The following is a 20,757-nucleotide window of genomic DNA, read 5'->3' on the forward strand; positions in this document are numbered from 1 at the left end:
GTTCAGTGCTTTATTCTTATTTTTAATGTTGTTTGTGTGTTTTGTTTATATTGTTGTGAGCCAATTTGAGTGACTGTTTTTCCAAAAAGATCCACTTTATAAATAAATTAATTCACTGCCATAGGTTTTGGTGATGTAAAATGCTTTTTGATAGCTTTAAAACAGAATTAGACAAATCCATATGTCTGATAGCCCTTATCCATGACCGTTAAATGATAGCTCCATGGTGATATGCAGTGTACCTCTGGATACCAGTTGCTGGACAGAAAATGGTGAAAGGTTGTTTTCTCTTATGTCTTATTTGAAGGCTTCCCAAATGCATTTAGCTGACTGCCTTTGAAAATAGGATGCTGGGTTAGATTGATGCTTAGACTGATCTACCATCACTTTCCTTATTTTATGTAACTGGTGACATTTCATAATATAATATATGGGTACCAGCTTACTTGTTATTTATTTTATTTACTTTAAAAATAAGTTTGTAAAGTTTGTGTTCCTTCTCATGGTTGCTTTAAATTAATCAGTTAGTATTTGTGAATTCCTTTTAGACATCTAAACAATCTTCTATTCTTAGTGGCTGTAATTGTAAAACATTTATACATAAGTTCCATCAAAAAGGGGTGTCACTCCTTGTTGTCACAGCTTCTCCATCCTTGTATTGTTAGCTACAGGTGTGGTATTACAGGAAGGCCATAGAGTTAAGGTTTCCTCAACTCATCTGCCCAAAGCTCCATACTTCCTATGCAGCTATGTAAAATTATTCAGCCCCCTTAGGAACACCTGGGTGACCAGAATTCTGCTTCTTCCATACATCATAACAATTTACATGATAAATATATGTTTGTAAACTGAATGATAAAATTTATTTATTTATTTATTTATTTATTCGGGATTTGTATCCCGCCCTTCCCAGGAGTGGCTCAGGGCGGCCTATAGCATAAAACAAGCTGCCGCAAGCAATATAATTCAATCAATCAATATATTTATTAAAATCATAGATCAGAATAAAACAGCGGAATCAATCAAGGGAAATAATATAAAACTAGATAAGAAGTCTATTTTGCCCTGAAATAAAACAAATCAACTTGTTGTTGTGGATCTCTGGTGTATTTTGGCCATCACATTTAAAAGACCACACACCTTTAAAATGCTTTCCCTCCATTTGGAAATAATGTAGGGGCACCTTCTTTGGGGGCTCATAGAATTGGACCCCCTAGTCCAATCGTTTTGAAACTTGGAGGATGTTTTGAGGAGAGGCACCAGATGCTATGCTGAAAATTTGGTGCCTCTATCTCAAAAAACAACCCCTCCAGAGCCCCAGATAACCGCAGATCAATTCTTTATTATACCTATAGGAATCAATCTCCATAGGGAATAATGGAGTGTCCAGCAGACATTGCTCTCCCTCACACACACTTTCTGACTACCCTGAAGTTGGGGGAGGGCCTCCAAACTGGGGGATCCCCTGCCCCCATCTAGGGATTGGCAACCCTATAAATAGAGCAAGACTTACTATTATAGTTATGCATAACCTCACTCCCTGAAATTTTGTGGTTCGCTATACTTACTGTGGTGAACATTTTGTTGTGTTCACCACCATGTGTCAGAATTCTAAAAGTGTCAGCAAGCTTTAAAAGGTGGATGACCCCTGGCATAGAATGTTCTAAGTAGTTAGCAACAAAGCTATTACCATGTGAGAGGAAAGGAAAAGAGTCAGTCTTGCTGGGATTACTAAAATCTCCTGATGACCTAGGAACTTGTAGGCTATGACGATACTTAGAAAAAGATCCTGGGAGGTAGGGAAGCTAAGGGACAGGAAGCGCAGAGGCAAAATGGCTGAAGAAATATAGTATAGAATAGGCAGGAATTCAAGGAAAGTGTAAGTGAAAGCTTGAGGAAAAGAACAGTCACTGAGACAACACAAGAAGGAGCTAGTAAAAGAAAAGAAGTAAAAACTAATTTCTATGTAGTGGTTTGAACTGCCTGGTTTATTTTTTTTTTTGTTATAGACTTCTAGTACGATAATGTTGTTGGTTCATGTTCTAAATGCATTTTCATTTCACAGGTTCCTGCATAAATATCACCTACAACCAGTGCCAAATGCTGCCATATAACCATACTACTTTAACTCCAATGCTTTCCATTGTCAAAAGCATTGAAATGGAAAAATTTCTCAAGTTCTTCGGTTATCTCTATCGCCTCAGCTGCTATCAACACATCATGCTGTTCGGCTGTAGCCTTGCTCTTCCTGAGTGCATCAGTGATGGTGATGACAGGTATTTGGGAATTGAAGTTGGTTGGTTCTTAGAACCAATTGTTGCAGAATATTGCATATCTAATCCTGGTAACACAGCCTTGGTGCTAAGCCTTATGACCTTTTCACTGAAAACACTCTGCTATCCAAAGCTCTTTCAAAACAGATTTTTGGCAAGCTAAACCAGCTGCAAAGAGCAAGCTGTAGTATAATAATTTAGGAACAACTAATTAAGGTCACGGTTACGGCATGAATAACTGTTATGGTGTAATGCCTGTGGGAGATTTCCTTAGGAATTATAGACATGATCCAGCCACAATTAATTGCTTCTAATTCACATTGGATTCAAAAGGAGAGTTAAATGCTCAACCTTTTAACCAAAGACCTATGAAACCTTATTCCTCTGCCAATGCTACCCATCTTCAATGTAAACAAATTCTCAGCTTTCTCAGGTGACTCCTATTTCCCCTCCTAGATTGTTCTTGAACTTTCAAAGCTATATGACAGGAGTGGTCATACAGCTATCAGAATGGTTGTACAATTCAGAAGAGAAGTTAAGAAAAAGGGACCCCTTTGGCAATCCTGCATTAATGCAGAACTATATCTTCATCTGTTGTTGTGGGGTGAAAAATATTTTTCAGTAGGTTTTCTGCTTAGACTGGTTTACCCATATCCAGGGCTTTTCTGGTAGCAGGAACTCCTTTGCATATTAGGCTACACCTCCCTGATGTAGACAATCCTCCAAGAGCTTACAGGGCTGTTCTTACAGGGCCTACTGTAAGCTCTTGGAGGATTGGCTACATCAGGGGGGTGTAGCCTAATATGCAAAAGAGTTCCTGCTACCAAAAAAGCCCTGCCCATATAGGTATTTAGATTGTTCAACACTTGATTATTCTCAACCAAATGTGTAAACAGTTTTAAACTGAAAGGTGTTATATTTTAGTGGACGTTGATGTGAACATTCTATCTGTAGTTATTAATCATTTATTGCAACTTGGGATATGCACCGTGGGGGGGGGGGGGATGTATTTTTAGATCTGGATATCAGGGAGCCAAAAATGACATTCCCAGTTATCTGGGTTCAACTGGCCCTTGCTTTTGTGAGGTTCATTAACTCTATGAACATGGTTCTAAGGAAGCTCTACAAACTATACATAGCTTCATACTGGCAAATTTAATTCTTCAGCATTTCAGGCAAAAATTTCCTAGTGCTTATTTTATGAGATTCCTAAAAAACCGAAAATGAAACACTTGATTCTGAACCTAAACCCTAACATGTGCAAAGGAAGATTCTTTGCCACAAAGGGTGCAATTATAAGCTGGTCTATTCAGAAATAAGTTTCATTTTATTCAAAATGTTCTAAAGGTTAAGATGGGTAGCCATGTCTGTCTTTGGCAGTTCTTAAGATTTTTTTTAAGTGTCCTACACAATCTTCCTTTATCTTCAATAAACTTTCATGTTGGATGGTGGTTTCTTTGATGGGTAAGGTTAGTAAGTTGCATTTAATGAAGCTATCAAAGATGTTTTAATTCTGTTCTGTAACCATGTAGAGAATTTTAGTTGCTACAGATATAAAATTATGTTTCAGTAGAAGATGAAAGAATCTATTATTTGCAGAGTGATTCATGCATAAAGTTTATATCTGATTACATATTAAATCATGATTACTTTATGCAAAGTTACACTGTGCAATCACAGTGATTGCTACATCTTATGCATAGAGATGGCAATCACAAATCCACAGGTGCTTTCATACACAGTTTCTATCCAAATTTCTGGTAGTCTTATATGCCACTATCTATCCCTAGTGCTACTGAACTACAGAAAACCTGATTACTGAGTAACTGCCAGCAAGGGATAGCTTGTGGGCACTCTTTCCATGTGGCTGCTTCAGAAAAAAAAAAAAGTTTTGATCATGCTTCATAGGCCTTATCTACATTGTATATTTCATTCCAATAAATTTGTAATAGTTGCATGCTTGTTTTGTGCAGTCCAGATGTCTCTCTTTAAACCAGGGGTGTCAAACATTCAACCCAGGGGCTGAATCAGGCTCCTGGAGGGCTCCTATCAGGCCCCCAGCAACGGGCTGTCATTTGCTTCCTTATCCCTCTCTCCTGCTTCCTTCTGCATAATAGCTTGCTTTGCCAGGTTTGTTCAATCACACAGGAGATACAGAGCAAAACTGCTATTGGCTGAGGCTTCTCCCTTGGGGAGGAAGAGGGGGAGGAGGGAGAGCTTGCTTTGCCAGGCTCTCTCAAGCACAGCAGAGCTACTGAGCCAAGCCTCCCATCCTTCTATTGACTGAGGTTCCTCCCCATCCTGGTCCCCTGAGGAAAGAAGAAAAGAGCCAGAGCTTCCTTTGCCCAATTCCCTGGATCCTATGGGAGAAATATAGAGAAAGCACCTTTAAGACAATGAGTACTAATATTTTAAGCATGTTTTAAGTTTTTTAAAAAATCTTTAAGCATGTTTGTCTGTGTCCTTTATAAAGTTTGTATTTCTGCTACCTAATCTTAAATAGGTAGACATATGGCCCAGCCCAACATGGCCTGACCTGACAAGGTCTCATTTATGTCTGATCTGGCTCTCATAACAAATGAATTTGACACCCCTGCATTTAAACCTTGCAGATACCCAGGGCTTTTTTTTTTTTTTGCAGAAATGCACAGGAACATAATTTTGGCTGGTTCTGTATCATTGGATATGACCTAATATGCAAATGAGTTCCTGCTGGGCTTTCTTTGTAGAAACAATGGTGTGAAAAAATGGTGGTGTCAGGGGCTGTGGCCTAATATGCTGATGAGTCCCTGCTGGGTTTTTCTACCAAAAAAGCCTTGCAGATACCCATTTTCAATCATTGGTTGTGCCACCTGGGAAAATGCAAGTCTTCTCCAGATTGCAGAGCCATTGCTATTGTAATTGCAGTCTGGAATATGGTTGTATGAGTCTCATGTCTATTTTGTGGATGATTGCTCCCCTTTCTTATGTCGAAGCCATTTGTAATTTTTAAAAGTGATAGTAATACACTAGGAGCTGAATATTATGCTGCTTTAAGAACCCATCTTGGTGTGCTCATCTAGACTAGAAAAAGAAGTAGCAAAACCTGGCCAAAAAAGTCTTAACATTTATGAGCACTTAGTTTCAATTTTAATTAGTTTAAAGGCTCACTTGGATTATTCTGGCACTGATAATCTAGAAGTGTCCCAATATACTGTTGTATGTGTGGTTGAAATTGTATCGATTATATGAAGTTCTTTCCTGGCTCATTGGAGCCTATAGGACTGAGCTTGGGGACTCAGGAACAATAGGCAGTAGGATCCAAATCCCCGCTGTCCTGCTCCAATCATGAGCCCCCTGCTGGTTTGAATGGTCCAATAGCATGCTAGCACGGGAACTTTGTGTGTATATATAGTTGGCCCTGTTGGCCCAGTCTTCAGTCTTTTGAGGCAGCCCTATCCTATGCTGTATTCAATAAAAGAGCTATGATCACTACCACCTCACCTCATCATTGCATAGAACCCACTATATTAGAATACCCTAAATTATAATAAAATTAGACAATGAAATACCTAGAGAACTTAGAATATTTGCTAATATTGGTTTCAAACTTTTAATATGTTTGCTAGTTTTTAAATTTGGAAATGCTTAAGTTCCATTTAACAGGCAATGATTTTAACTTATATGAGCATTGAAAAGTTTGTATAAATTATAGGATTATGCAAAATTAATATAGCTGTTGTTTTATTAATAGGAGTAGAAGCAAGGGGGGGGGGTTGTAGAAAAAGCCCAGCAGGAACTCATTTGCCTTTTAGGCCATACCCCCTGACACCAAGCCAGCTGGAACTGCATTCCTGTGTGTTCCTGCTCAAAAAAAGCCCTGAGTAGAAGCTGTTAATACTTCTACATTCTCAAGCTGATATTTCAAAGAACACCCCCCCCCACCAATGCCATGTGACAAACCTCTGTTAGTTTTTAAAAAACAAATTTGTGATATGATATCAGATATTTAGTCAAGTATTCCACTAACTGTGTTTAAAATATACTATAAAATGTATTTCTGGATTATCAGCAGTAGAGTTTTTAATGTATTAGCCTAACAACATTAATGCAAAAAATACAATTATTTTTAAAAATAAAACCAATCAGGACTGCAACGTATCAGAGTGACAAATTAAAAGATTCAATCAAGAAATGGGAAGGTGAAAAGCAGATCAAGGATGAAGTTATTAAAAGCTCCTTGAGTGTGCTAGAAATAATCATGTTTGACATGGCAGATAAGAGTGGGAAGAAAACAGATGACTGAGTGCTATGATTGCTGATGGGTGAAAAAGAATGTTGCTAGAAATATGAGAGAGATTAAGTATGAGAGAGATGGGAGTCTGTGAAAGCAAATGGATGACTTATTCTAATTATGATGATCAAAGATTAACATGTTTTATTATAAAAATTCAGACTGCTTGTGAAATCTAGTTCAAAGATTCAATCTCTTGATGTGTCTGTTACTTTCCAAATCATAAGCACTTTATTCTTATTACTTATACATCAGATGTATCTCTAAAGATCTCTAAACATAAATGAAACTTATTTATTTTATTTCATGGTATTCTCAGAAGTAATATTATCTAAGACCAGGAGTAATCCAACATCAGTCAATTGAGTTATAATTGTCATCCATTTGAATACACAATTCTAGTGATGGGGCCAGATGGCATCAGTACTAGTTCAAAGTTTTCCTTTCCTCATCCTCAGTTTCTCTAGGAGGTGATTTGTTCATACTGATTTTTAAAATTGTTGTAGAATAGAAGAGAGTATTGCCATATGGATGGCCTAAATACACTACTGTTTCAGTTGATTCCTTCGTGTCCATTACAATTAGTTACCCTTTTACGTCTGAGTCTAACAACAACTGACTCACCTGTAATGCCACTAAGAATAAGTGTTGGCAGTTTGTCTGTGTGAATAGCTTGCAAAAGCTGTGTATGTAAACATAAATTGTATATAAATATAAATTCTACTATTTTTCTTTTTTGCTTCCCTTGCTATTCTGAAGTTGTAAGGTCAACCTTGGTCAGTTTTATCAGTTTGGATAACCATTTATCCCATTGTTGTTCAACTTCTGATGTTACCTTCCCTGAAGGTAACTCCTTTGCATATTAGGCCACACACCCTTGCTGCTGTAGCCAATCCTCCAAGAGCTTACAAGGCTCTTAATACAGGGCCTACTGTAAGCTCCTGGGGGATCGACTACATCAGGGGTGTGTGGCCTAATATGCAAAGGAGTTCCTGCTACAAAAAAGCCCTGCACGTACCCTGACACAGGAGAGTCTAACAATGTCCTGTCATTCAAAACAACCAATGGGATAGTGAAAATGTTGGGAGTCCAAGAAATTCTGGCTCCAGTTCTCAAGACAATGAAGTGCAAGACCTGAGATCCGATTCTCATGATACAAAGTCTGCATGGTCACTATAAGTACTTTGAATCGTTCATCTGGAGTTCCATGCTGAGACCTTAGTTCCTAGGTGCACTAGGGACCAATTCTGATTCCAGCATTTCTGATGTACTGGATGAAATAAGTATGGTAGGGCATGTTTGCATTAGCTCTGTCAGTTTTGGTTATTTGTTTCCAGCTGAGAAAATCAGCCACATCTTGAAGAGCTGAAAGTTTGACATATGAACATATGAAGCTGCCTTATACTGAATCAGACCCTCGGTCCATCAAAGTCAGTATTGTCTTCTCAGACTGGCAGCGGCTCTCCAGGGTCTCAAGCTGAGGTTTTTCACACCTATTTGCTTGGACCCTTTTTTTGGAGATGCCAGAGATTGAACCTGGGACCTTCTGCTTCCCAAGCAGATGCTCTACCACTGAGCCACCGTCCCTCCTAAGACTTTTTTCTTCCTTGTGATATCCAGCTACATATTGTGATGAAGCTATACTTCAGAAGCATCCAAGTCACTTTTGTAGAATTGTGCTGTCTATCTACTATCATTCCCCTGCTATGGACAACTTTTCAGTTTTGTGGAAGAGTCACTTCCATTGGAGGAATTTTCTTTAGGCTAAGGATGTAGGCCACAAATTTTTCTAAAGGGTAAAAGAAAAGTCAGTCTTGCTTACCTTTCCATATCTGGCTTTTCAGTTAACTTGATGCCTGATGAGTCTAAAGCTAGAAAACATTCAAGTAAGCCATCTTGAAGAAATTTTGCTTCCAAGCAAACTGTGGTGGCAGTTTGTCAGGCCTTCAACAATGTGGAATTAATTAGTTTTAATAATGTTCAATAGGAAACAAAATAATTTTGAATTTTAGAAATTAAATCAAATACAGCATAACATTTCTTGTACAGTCTTAAAACCAGATTCTGTTTAAACTTCAACATATTAAATTCAGTATGATATTTACACTGTGATCCCATTTATTGTTTTTTCCTTCATAGTATAATCAGAATTGATATATTTAATTCTCAACATGGACAGATCAGTGGATACTTAAATTCAGAGACAAGAGTCATGAATAGGCAAGACCAGGGGTGGCCAAGCTTGCTTAATGTAAGAGCCATATAGAATAAATGTCAGATGTTTGAGGGCCACAAGACAAGGAAGGGAGGGAGGCAAGCAGGCAAATAGATAGTGGGAGGGAGAGGTGGAAAGAAAGCAACTTTAACTTTAAATGCATTCTCCAAGGTGCTGGCTGGCTTGGCTTGGAGAAGTGATTTAAAGAGACAAATGCCTTCTCCAAACCAGCTGACAGGGCAGTGGGGTCTTTGAGAGCAACACAATATGTGTGAAAGAGCCACATCTGGCTTCCGAGCTGCAGTTTGACCACTCCTGGGCAAGACAGATCTTTTTATAAACTTAAAAAAGCCCCAGATTAGCAGAAGAGTCTGAAATCTAAAAACAAACAAAATGGAGTGGTTAAAAAACCCCTCCCGAAATGACAGAAGCAGTGCTTGTACCTTTCAGAAATGGGTGGTTTCTGCGGTGGCCATTTTGGGAGTTTCTAGGCAACCACAACAGCACTGCCAGCCTTTAAGGCTTGGATTCTCTTAGTAAAAGGCAGGGGCAAAGGATAGGGCCCTTTCCAAGGCTTTTTAAAAAAACTTTTGAAGGAGGATTCATTGGGGCTAGGTCCACCAGCAGACACCTAGCCTACCTGCTGTCAGGACTTCCATGACTCACACAGGCCTGGGTACTAGCTACTGTTCAACAGCAGCAATTCCAGAAAAGACAGTGTGGTGTAGTGGTTAGAGCTGTTGTCTAGGATCTGGGGGACACAGGTTGGAATCCCCTATCTGTCATGAAAATTCACTGGGTGACTTTGGGCAGTTACACATTCTCAGTCTACCCAACCTCAGAGGGATTTTGTGAGAATAAAATGGAGAAGATAGTCATGTGAGATGTCTTGCATCCCATTGTGGGGAAATTAATATAAATAAAGTAAATAAATAATAAATATAGCTGAAGAAGGGGGTACAGATAAAAGGTAGGTTAGTGAGTAGGTGTGAAAGAAACATAGGGGGTGCCAGAAAGAGGGAAAGAGGAAATATTTTGAAAAGAGGATATAGGGAAAAGTGAGGTATCCCTTGCATGTTCTTGCAGGTTTCCCACTGTACAACTGAGCCCAGTTCAGCCAGGCCTTCAGAACTTGGCCAGGGTTTTACTGGGGAGAGGCAGCTGGGCGGGGGGGGTGGGGGGAGGGCTAAAACAGGGGCAAAAAAGTAGCTTGATGGTGGGTGAGAAGGAGAGAAGGAAGTGTAAAAAGGGGTGAGACTATTGGGGCTAATTGTGGTAAATTTTACAAAAATGTTTGCATAAATTTTACATTAAAAGTTTTTGGTTTATGCCTCCATATCACAGTATCATGCCATTCTCCTTTAGAAGCCTTGTTATTTTTATATCTTAAGTTGGTTGTATAAGCATACTTCATTTATAATTGTTCCATTTATAATTGTTATGGTTGAACTAATTTATTAACATTTCCCCACATGCACAACATTTCATTTAGAAGATCAAACTATATTAATATGGAGTTGTGAGTTAATAAAAAGTCTTGTGTGTGAGAGAGAAACAAAAACATACAAAGCTACAAAAAGACCACCCAGCCAGATTTTTTTCTTTAAAGCCTGAAAAAAGATTAAATTAACAAATTCCAGTTCTGTAGCTTCCCAGTGCAAGTTTAACTAATAAAGGACACTCATAGGTTGTTTATGTTTTCACTATTTAGTACAGTTAATGGATCTCTAATCATGTGATCTTAAACTGAATTACTCCAGTCTAAGTGCATTGACTTCAATGGATTAAGTTTGGGGTAATTTACCATAGGATTGTCTAATAATTGTGTGCACTGACCAGAGGTGGCCAAACTGTGGCTCGGGAGCCACATGTGGCTCTTTTGTACGTATTGTGTGGCTCTTGAAGCCTCCACTGCCTTGTCAGCCAGCTTGGAGAAAGATTTCTCTCTTTAAATTACTTCTCCAAGCCAAGCTAGCTGGTGGCTTGGATAAAGTATTTAGTTAAAGTTGCTTTCTCTCCACCTCTCCCCCCTCTATTTGCCTTCCTTTCTTCTTGCCTTTCTTTGTAGCTCTCAAACATCTGATGTTCATGTCTTGCAGCTCGCAAAAATCTGATGTTTATTCTATGTGGCTCGAATGTTAAGCTGGTTTGGCCACGTCTGTGATAGACATGCTTTTGCAAGTAATCCTAAACAAGCCTACTCAGAAGTAAATCCCATTGAGTTCTATAGGAATTACTTTTGTGTAAGTGTACATAGGATTGTTTAATTTATATGCAGAGTACATCATGCGGAATGCTGGCCAGGAAGAAGCACAATTAAGATTGCTGGGAAAAACATCAACAATCTCAGATATGCAGATGACACTATAATGGCAGAAAAAGAGGAGGACCTAAAGAACCTCTTGTTGAGGGTGAAAGAGGAGAGCACAAAAGTAGGCTTGAAACTCAACATCAAAAAAACTAAGATAATGGCATCTGGCCCCATCACACCTTGGCAAATAGAAGGGAAGACATGGAAGGAGTGACAGACTTCACATTTCTGGGATCCAAGATCACTGCAGATGGTGACTGTAGCCATGAAATTAAAAGATGTTTGCTCCTTGGGAGGACAGCTATGGCGAACCTGGGCAGTATAATAAAAAGTAGAGACATCACCCTGCCAACAAAAGTCCGTATAGTTAAAGCGATGGTATTCTCAGTAGTACTGTATGGCTGTGAGAGCTGGACCATAAGTAAGGCCGAGTGCAGAAGAATAGATGCTTTTGAGCTGTGGTGCTGGAGAAGACTCTTGAGAGTCCCTTGGACTGCAAGAAGATCAAATCAGTCAGTCCTAGGAGAAATCAACCCAGACTGTTCACTGGAAGGTCAGATGCTGAAGCTCAGATACTTTGGCCACCAAATGAGAAGGGAGCACTTACTGGAGAAGATCCTGATGCTATGAAAGACAGAAGGCAAAAGAAGAAGGGGATGGCAAAAGATGAGATGGCTGGACAGTGTTATTGATGTAACAAACATGAATTTGAGCAGACTTCGGAGGATGGTGGAAGACAGAAGTGCCTGGCGTGACTTTGTCCATGGGGTCGCAAAGAGTCGGACTTGACTGTGCGACTGAACAACAACAACATAGGATTGCAGGAGCCCCGTGGCACAGAGTGGTAAAGCTGCAGTACTGCAGTCGGAGCCCTCTGCTCACGACCTGAGTTCGATGCCAGCAAAAGCTGGTTCAGGTAGCCGGTTCGAGGTTGACTCAGCCTTCCATCCTTCCGAGGTCGGTAAAATGAGTACCCACTTGCTGGGGGGAAAGTGTAGATGACTGGGGAAGGCAATGGCAAACCACCCTGTAAAAAGTCTGCCATGAAAACGTGAAAGCAACGTCACCCCAGAGTCGAAAACGACTGGTGCTTGCACAGGGGACTACCTTTACCTTTACATAGGATTGCAGCCTTTGTAACTGAGCCTGATCCACAGAGTTAATAATTAATTTCTGTCTCATCTATGTATGAATGAAGGTACAGCTATTTCTATGCAGCCTTTATTTTGCTACAAGGTGCTATTGTTTTAATATTTGAATTTCATTTCTTGTAAAACCTATAACTATAATATTTTCAATCTTCAGTTTGTCTCCGCTAATTTTCTTCTGTAAAGACTGTTCAGTTTTACTATTTTTAAAAAACCCCTAAAGGGTATTATTGGCAACAATCAGTCTCTGAAGTGCCACAGTACTTTAAATCTTTTTGCACTTTGGACTATAGCATTGTACTTATTCCAATAGTTGATGGTGATATTCAGGGCTTGAAAGCAATTGTTATATGTGATGCTTATACTATAAAAAGTATTTGTATTCTTGTAAATCATGGCATGTAGAAATGTTATCTTCAGAAATAACTTTTGCAATTGATCGAAACAGTTCTTCCATAGTGTTAAATGTCCTTTGCACAAAACAGTGGTGAAATTATAAGGGAGAGATAAAGGTTTAACAAACTTCTTCTAACATGGCACCTCACACATTTATCTTCATTTGACAGCTTACTTGTAAGTTGGAAAGAAAGCTCTTGCTCGTGTCTTTCATTACTATTTTGTGATATGGTAAAAAGCAAAATGCTTCAGTATCTTGGAAAGGAAATCTAAGTCTTTTAGCTTCTTATACTGGTAAGGATTGCTGCCTTCATGCAATTCTGTCAATTAATATTATATGAATGTGTTGCCAGAAGTTTACCAGGAAGATTTAGCTGGAATAGATCTGATACAGAAATATTGGAAAGGTACCTAATTCAATCAATTTTATCTCCAACCTTTGGAAGCAAGTAGAAACCCTTTGGGGCTGATGGTTATTCTGGTGTCTCAGTGGCTGATGCTACGCTTGACAAAATATCCTCTCTTGGTGCGCATTGTATACTGCTGTCACTTCTGTCTTGCTTTGCATTATCTTAAGTTGTCTGCACTCATTTTCTTGAATTGGCACCAAAAGCAGTTTCACCCTGGAGTTGCCCCTCACTTTACAAGAGTACTTTTGAACAGGAGTTTTCTGCAGGCAGATTCAGTGTTCATAAAATCAGAATCAACCCTGAGTGTAGAAGCAGCCGGTGTCTGGTGTCAGTTTCCAGTGCAGTAGGATATCAGAAGTTTCTGAGGCAGTGAGAGAGTAACTCAGCATTACTGATAATGTGCATGGTAGTGATACCAATCAACTAGGATAATTCAAATTGGCATTTTAGTGTTCAGCATTTCTGTTTCCTCACAATAAGTGTATGCTTTCACTGGCTTGTAAAGGGCTTTATGATTCTGTGCAACCATGAGTCCTGGTTCCCTGAGCTATTCCAGTATCTGGAGGTGTGCTCAGGCTAAGTTAGCTAGCCTAGGCAAAGGAAATTATTTGCTTGTAATAACATATGTTGGGCTGCAGTTCCCCCCACCAAGAGGTTACCAGCCTTCAGTTAGGACCTGGAGATCTCGTGGGATTACAGCTCATCTCCAGACAACAGAGAAAAGTTCCCCTGGAGAAACTTGATGCTTTGGAGGGTGGACTTGATGGCATTGTGTTCCACAGAGGTCCTTGTCCTCCCCAGGCTCGTTCCCCAAATCTCTAGGAGTTTTCCAACCAGGATCTGGCAACCCTACCCTCCATAGACAGTGCCAGACAACCCACAGCAATGTTCTGTAGGAGAAGAGGAAAATGCTTCACTTATGCAAGCTGGCAAGTGGGAAGGATTCTAAAAATGGAGGGGCAGATTCCCAGCCTGATCTCTTGGCAATTTGCAGCTCACTGAGTGTATATTGGTTTTGTTGGTATATTGATTTATTTAGTATACTTATGCATTATGTGGCTACAGGCAAAGATTAAGACTTCCAAGAGTAAACAAACACACATCAGATCACAAAATTATTATTGTAGGCCACCTTAAACCAAGAGGAAAAATGGGATATAAATGTTGTAATAGATAAATCAGTCCATTAATCAGATCAGATTCAAGCTATCAGTGATGATGAAGGATCAGATTCTCTCTCTGTAAAAGAGTACTGCTGATTCAGAATCTGAAACTTTTGTGACTTTAACGCCAAATTAAAGGTATAATCAACTGCACCTCCCTGCCTCCCCATATATTTATTGTATGTTGTTTTGTGCACACCCATCTTTGAGGTACAAACCTGAAAGCAGGAATCTAAGTATCCTAAGCCTGATTTACAAGCCAAAGAGATTGCCCCCTTTCATCTGCTATTAGCTCAGACTATTTGATCACCATCCCACAACTAGGGATGCTGTAAACCAGGGGTGTCAAACATGCAGCCTGGGTGCTGAATCAGGCCCCTAGAGGGCTCCTATCAGGCCCTTGAGTAACTGACTGTCATCTGCTTCCTTCTCCCTATCTCTTGCTTCTTTCTGCATAACAGTTTGCTTTGCAAGGCTTGCTCAATCGCACAGGAGCTACAGAGCAAAACCTTTATTTCTCCATTGGCTCAGCCTCTTCCCTTTAGGAGGAAGGGGGGAAGGCAGAGCTTGTTTTTCCAGGCTGTCTCTTGGAGGAAATGTGCATGCACATGAAAGCTTGTAGCTTGAATAAAACCTTGTTGGTTGTAAAGGTGCCACTGGATTCAAACTTTGTTCTTATATTATAGTGGGTTCTTAGGCATTGAAGAGGCAAAGTGGAAGTGATAAGCTCTTTATTGAGTACAGCATGTTAGGGTTGCACTAACAAGATTGGGAACTGGACCAATGGGACCAAACTTATATACATCTCTGGTCCCCGCGCAAGCACGTTATTGGGTCATTTAAACTGGCGGGGGCTTGTGATTGGTCTAGGGCAGCAGAGATTTAGATCCTACTGTCATTGTTCCCAAGTCCCCAAGCTCAGTCCATATGGCTCCAATGAGCCAGGCAGGAACACCCAAGTCTTAAATTGAGTCCACATTCCGCAACATAACCTTGATTCTCATACATAACAGTTCTACTGCTTCAAAAGCAACATGGCTGCCTGCCTGTACCTATCTTTGACACTGTCTTGTGCAGTTTGGTGGCTGCACAGTAGGTATATTTCTTTCTTGTCTTGCAAGCCACTTTTGTATCTGTACAGTAGGTGAAATAGCTTGTTTCCCGTGGTCATGGATGGCTGGGTGAGATAATTAAATGAGATGTGTTTGGGGGAGGGAGGATTGACTGACGCTTGCCAACCAAGACCAACATATGCAACAAAATCTGAAGTCTGAGTTCTATAAAGTCAGGAATTTGCTTCATTTAAAAAGAACTCCCCCCCTCACTTTTTGCCTTTCATTGAAGCAAACCTAGAAATGATTTTTCATGCTTGTTAAGACAGTAATCTTTGGGATGTCTTTTTTACTCTTCCCAGTTATGGAATCCTGCCTTGTAGATCATTTTGTGAGGCTGCAAAGGAAGGATGTGAACCAGTTCTTGGGATGGTGAATTCTTCATGGCCAGAATTCCTTGCATGTTCACAGTTCCAAAACAAAACGGAAAGTCACAATGCCACCAGGGTCTGCTTCTCACCACAACAGGAAAGAGGAAAGCACTGTAAGTCCTTTAGTAAAAATTTTCTTAGCTGGAGTAAAATTATGATATAGTATATATAGATCCTCTGTATGACAAACTACACATTACATTGCCTTAAAAATCCACATGCATTACCAGATGTTAGTATACTTTTTCTTGTGTTCAGACAACTCCATAAACATCCCATCATAATCTGGTATCTTCCCTGTCCCCTCTCCATTCTTAATAAAACTGGTTTTCCTCACATCCACACCCCCCCCCCCCAGCGAATGTATTCTCAACAAAGCCTCTGCTCATAATCTGAACTAAGTTTTTTGCATTGTTAACTTCCAGTACAACCCACCTACCCAGAAAGGCATAGTCAGGTTTGGGTGTTGTCATTTTTTAAAATTTGCATCCTATTGGGGAAACGTTTCAATGATGGAAGGTGCCTGCTTTGAAACAAGAAATCACTCACACTGGGGGCACCTCCCTGTATGTGTGTGTGTGTGTATGCATTCACCCAGGGCTCTTTTTCTAGCAGGAACTCCTCTGCATATTAGACCATGCCCCCTTGATGTAGCCAATCCTCCAAGAGCTTATAGGGCTCTTAGTACAGGGCCTACTGTAAGCTCATGGAGGATTGGCTACATCAGGGGGGCATGGCCTAATATGCAGAGGAGCTCCTGCTAGAAAAAGAGCCCTGCATGCGCCCACATCTGGTCTCCTCTTTCTGCCTCTCTCTCTCTTCCTTGGCAGCATGAGAAAACCGGGTTCATGTCCTCCTTTTGTTCACTGTCATGTAAGATCCACCAGATTGTCTCTTGACCCTTTGCACCTTACTCCCCAGTGGGAAAACCCTTCTTTTTGTTAGACTCTTTTAGTGTTTTCCATTTTAAAATGTGAGGGGCCAAGCGATTGAGTATTTAAATTATCTTTTCTGCTTCAGAGTTGTTTGAGAGCCTTCTGTGATGGACACAAGAGTACTGAAGCCAATGGGGCTATTCTCATGTAAAACTGCATGCAAGGATTTTGCACTTTCCCTGTGTATTCCAAGAAAGAGAGGTGGAACATATGAGGCTGCTGAAATGCTTCAGTGTCTGTGCAAAAAAAAACCAAACCCAAAAACCTGGTACATAGGGAACCCATGAGGGGACGTCTGAACTGATCCCACCAATAGCACAATAATCAGAAATGGCACAACACGTACAAAAACACAAAAGGCAACTGCAATCTGAAACACCCCTACAAGTAACCTTGTGTTTATTTTTTTTGATGTTTCCTTTTTCCAACTGAAGATCACCTTGTCCTGCTAGGGGTAAGAAATAGCTGGGTGGAAGTGAAGAACAGAAAACAGCTGGAAGAGGAAGGGGTAAACAACCATCGCCTTTACAGTTTCTTTGCTGAAATATGCAGCTTCAAAACACACATTTGATTATGAATAGAAAATGCTGAAGAAATGATGTAGATGTAGTTGAGTCCCGGGATTATATAAGTTCATTTAACTTTGTCATGGCTTCTGTGCTGTTGCACATTGGGACTAGATCCAAGAGAACAGCCGTGTTGGTCTGAAGCAGTTGAACAAAGCAGGAGTCAAGTTTCACCTTTAAGATCAACCAAGTTTTATTGAGAATGTAAGCTTTTATGTGCTCTCTAAGCACACTTCATCAGACGAGGGGATCAGGTATTGTGGGAACAAAGCCACAATACCTGACCCCCGTGTCTGATGAAGTGTGCTTAGAGAGCACACAAAAGCTTATGTTCTCAATAAAACTTGGTTGGTCTTAAAGGTGCAACTTGACTCCTGCTTTGCACATTGGGACCGTATGTGCAACAGGCCAGCCACAGAAAAGATTTCCAAAGCTTTCTAATATACTAGGAATGCCTTTCCTCCCTCTGATCCTTCCCTGCCCAAACCATCACATGACCATGAGGAAGAATTTTACTCCCTTAGTTCTGTTTTTTTGCCACAGCAAAGAGAGGATCTCTATTACTATTGTTTTTTCCCTCACCTCATTCTTGGAGCTGAGGAGACTTGTAGTACACCAACCTGAATAAACTTTCCTCCTCCCCAGCAAGGTGCGGTCAGACACTGACTCTTTTCAGAGGTTTTGGCTATGTACCAGCCTGAACAAAGCCAAGTCTTCCTCCTCCCCCCCCCCCCGGCTGCATCAGTTGGAGGTGGTACCTGTCTGAACCTTGGGTTCAGAATGACTCTTTTCCAAGGCTTTTTTTTGGTGGAAAAAAAGACCAGCTGGAACTCATTTGCATATTAGGCCACACCCCTGATGTCACCACTGTTTTACACAGAACTTTTTGTGTGGAAAAAGCCCAGCAAAAACTCATTTGCATATTAGGCCACACTCCTTGATGCCAAGCCAGCCGGAACTGCATTCCTGCTCAAAAAAAGCCCTACTCTTTTCTACGGCTTTGGCTGCAGCCATTTTGACTGAAGGAAATCTTCCTTCTCCCTGGCTGCCCTCAGTTCTGAGCCAAAAGCCTGGTAGTGTGGCCTGACAGACATTGCTGAAGCAATTCCTCCTCTCCCTGGCATTTTTTTTTAACTTCAAGACAACACAGGAAAAGCTCAATGTGCTGGCTAGTAAAATAACAAGAATAACACAGTGTGATTTATTAATAGTAACGCTCAGCATTACTACACTTGGCCTCTTCTTTTATAACAATTTGTAACAATTCCAGACTGCATTCCAATTAGTTCCGAAATGCAGTACAACATGTAATACAACAATTTAAACTGACTCAGTCCACTTACTTGCAACGCTTAAGTCCAATAAGCTGTGAAAGTCTTTTGGATAATTGCAGTCTGTTTCAGTCCAACAAAAATATAGTTTCAAAATACAGTTGGTTCAATACAAAAAGGCCAGAATTGTAACTGGTACAGCCTCAAACCATCTCTACATTGTTTGCATATTTGTTTCCAGGCACAGTTTTAGTCATCACATAATTACACAACTTTGGCCCTGTATACATGAATGAATATTTTCTTTCACATGGTCCACTTCATGTATAAAAATATTTCAAGGGTTCTACTCCATGTGTGTCCCCAGGGCTTTTTTGTAGCAGGAACTCCTTTGCATATTAGGCCACACACCCCTGATGTAGCCAGTCTTCCCAGTCTTAGTACAGAGCCTACTGTAAGCTCTTGGAGATTGGCTACATCAAGGGGGTGTGGCCTAATATGCAAAGGAGTTTCTGCTACAAAAAAAGCCCAGTGCGCCCCCAACTGCTTGGTGCCCTTTTGGTGGGAAAGCCATAGTTACGAAAATCCTCCCTAAGGCAAATAGTCTGGGATTCTCTTTGCTGACATTTTAAGGAGAGGTGAAGACTTTTATTTCATAGGGCATTTGATGAAATTGTAATATACAATTTTAATTAGAGAAATGTTGGATTTAATTCTTGCCTGTTTGCTTTCAGTTTGTAGTCTAAGCATAATAAATAAATGAAGATTGTTTCAAAAAGTCTGAAAAGAATGTCAGCTGGCTATGGAAAGAAAAAGGACTGAGAAAGCTTCTATGGTTTAGAATAAATATTTCCACAGGTTTCTCTGATGAGTTGTGACCATGCAAGGCAGAGTTTTATCATTCCTTCCTGCTGCTTTAGCCCTTTAACCTACTCCTCACCTTGTCCACATACTGGAAAAACAGTATTTAAATGGCATTCCTGTGGGTCAAAAGTGAACCTCCCTAGCAAGGAAAAACTTCAGCTATATTTTTCTTTTCATCCTCCCTCGATCTCCTTTGTATCTTGTCTTCTCAAGTAATCAAAAGTGGGAACAGTGTTTAAAACTGCTGCAAACAAAATAAAGATAATTAATGAGAAATGCAGAACAATGCCAAGTAAGTTGAAGATGCAAGCTGGATAAGCTGAAGTCTTGTATACAGCTGTGGGAAACACTGGAAGCAAAACTATTTCTACACATCTCAGCAGGCCAGAAATATTGTGCTGTCAGGTATCTGTTGAGCAGAATGTTTCAAAACTAATTGCCTTAACCAATTTTGGGCCATAATCTCAAGTAAGTACCAAGCCAAATCTCAAAATCAAAACAGAGTGACAAATTATTAATGAACAGCTCAGTAGCCTCATCCTGTGTTCTTCCCCTGAACATCTTGAATCTAAGTACAGTCTTCTTGAGGTCAGAATTTAATTTCCCCAGGAGGCTTAAGTGTCCACTTATGAAGAAGAAGAAGATGATGATATTGAATTTATATCCCGCCCTCCACTCCAAATTTCAGAGTCTCAGAGTGGCTCACAATCTCCTTTATCTACCTCCCCCACAACAGACACCCTGTGAGGTGGGTGGGGCTGAGAGAGCTCTCACAGCAGCTGCCCTTTCAAGGACAACTCCTACAAGAGCCATGGCTGACCCAAGGCCATTTCAGCAGGTGCAAGTGGAGGAGTGGGGAATCAAACTCGGTTCTCCCAGATTAGAGTCCACACACTTAACCACTACACCAACTTCCTTGTAATGCCATTTTAATGTACAGTGTATGTTCATTTATCCTCTTTCTTTTGTTCTGTTTGTCCTAAGTAAACTGCATGCAAACAGCTATTGTAAGGATGTGATGGTAGCTTTTTCATACTGACTTTGATTCTTTTATTGTGTCCCAGTAATAATACCTGATCTTGAAATCTTTCTGATTGGACCATTGCAAATCAATACCGCTTAACGGCAGCTTTAATTAATGATAAGAGAAATGTAAAATAACTGAAAACAAGGGTTAAAACATCCTTTAAAAAGAAGTGTTTTATTTTCCAGTGCTTTGTGAAGAAAATGAAAGCTTCTTGTGCTCAAGTGGAATTTGCATCCCAGGGATACTCCAGTGCAATGGCTACAACGATTGTGATGACTGGAGCGATGAGGCACATTGCAGTACGTCAGTTAAATGTGTTATATAACATATGTCTGGGGAAAACAACACTACCGCTATTCAGATGTACTTAGTAACAAAAGTCACCTATTGTAACAGGGAAACCGCTTTGCGTAGGATTTACG

At 40.2% G+C, this 20,757-nt stretch overlaps 1 protein-coding gene across 1 annotated transcript in view; it reads left to right on the top strand.

Annotated features, from left to right (window-relative positions):
* The window catches only part of CORIN (corin, serine peptidase), a 138,363-nt gene that overhangs the window by 36,097 nt on the left and 81,509 nt on the right, over positions 1 to 20,757 (top strand). The window contains exons 4-6 of the mRNA XM_060246297.1: positions 2,066 to 2,276; positions 15,604 to 15,785; positions 20,521 to 20,634. Of these exons, the coding sequence (XP_060102280.1) occupies positions 2,066 to 2,276; positions 15,604 to 15,785; positions 20,521 to 20,634 (507 nt within the window). The remainder of the gene's footprint in view (positions 1 to 2,065; positions 2,277 to 15,603; positions 15,786 to 20,520; positions 20,635 to 20,757) is intronic.

Source organism: Heteronotia binoei, chromosome 9, assembly GCF_032191835.1.
Source record: "Heteronotia binoei isolate CCM8104 ecotype False Entrance Well chromosome 9, APGP_CSIRO_Hbin_v1, whole genome shotgun sequence".
Classification (NCBI taxonomy): domain Eukaryota; kingdom Metazoa; phylum Chordata; class Lepidosauria; order Squamata; family Gekkonidae; genus Heteronotia; species Heteronotia binoei.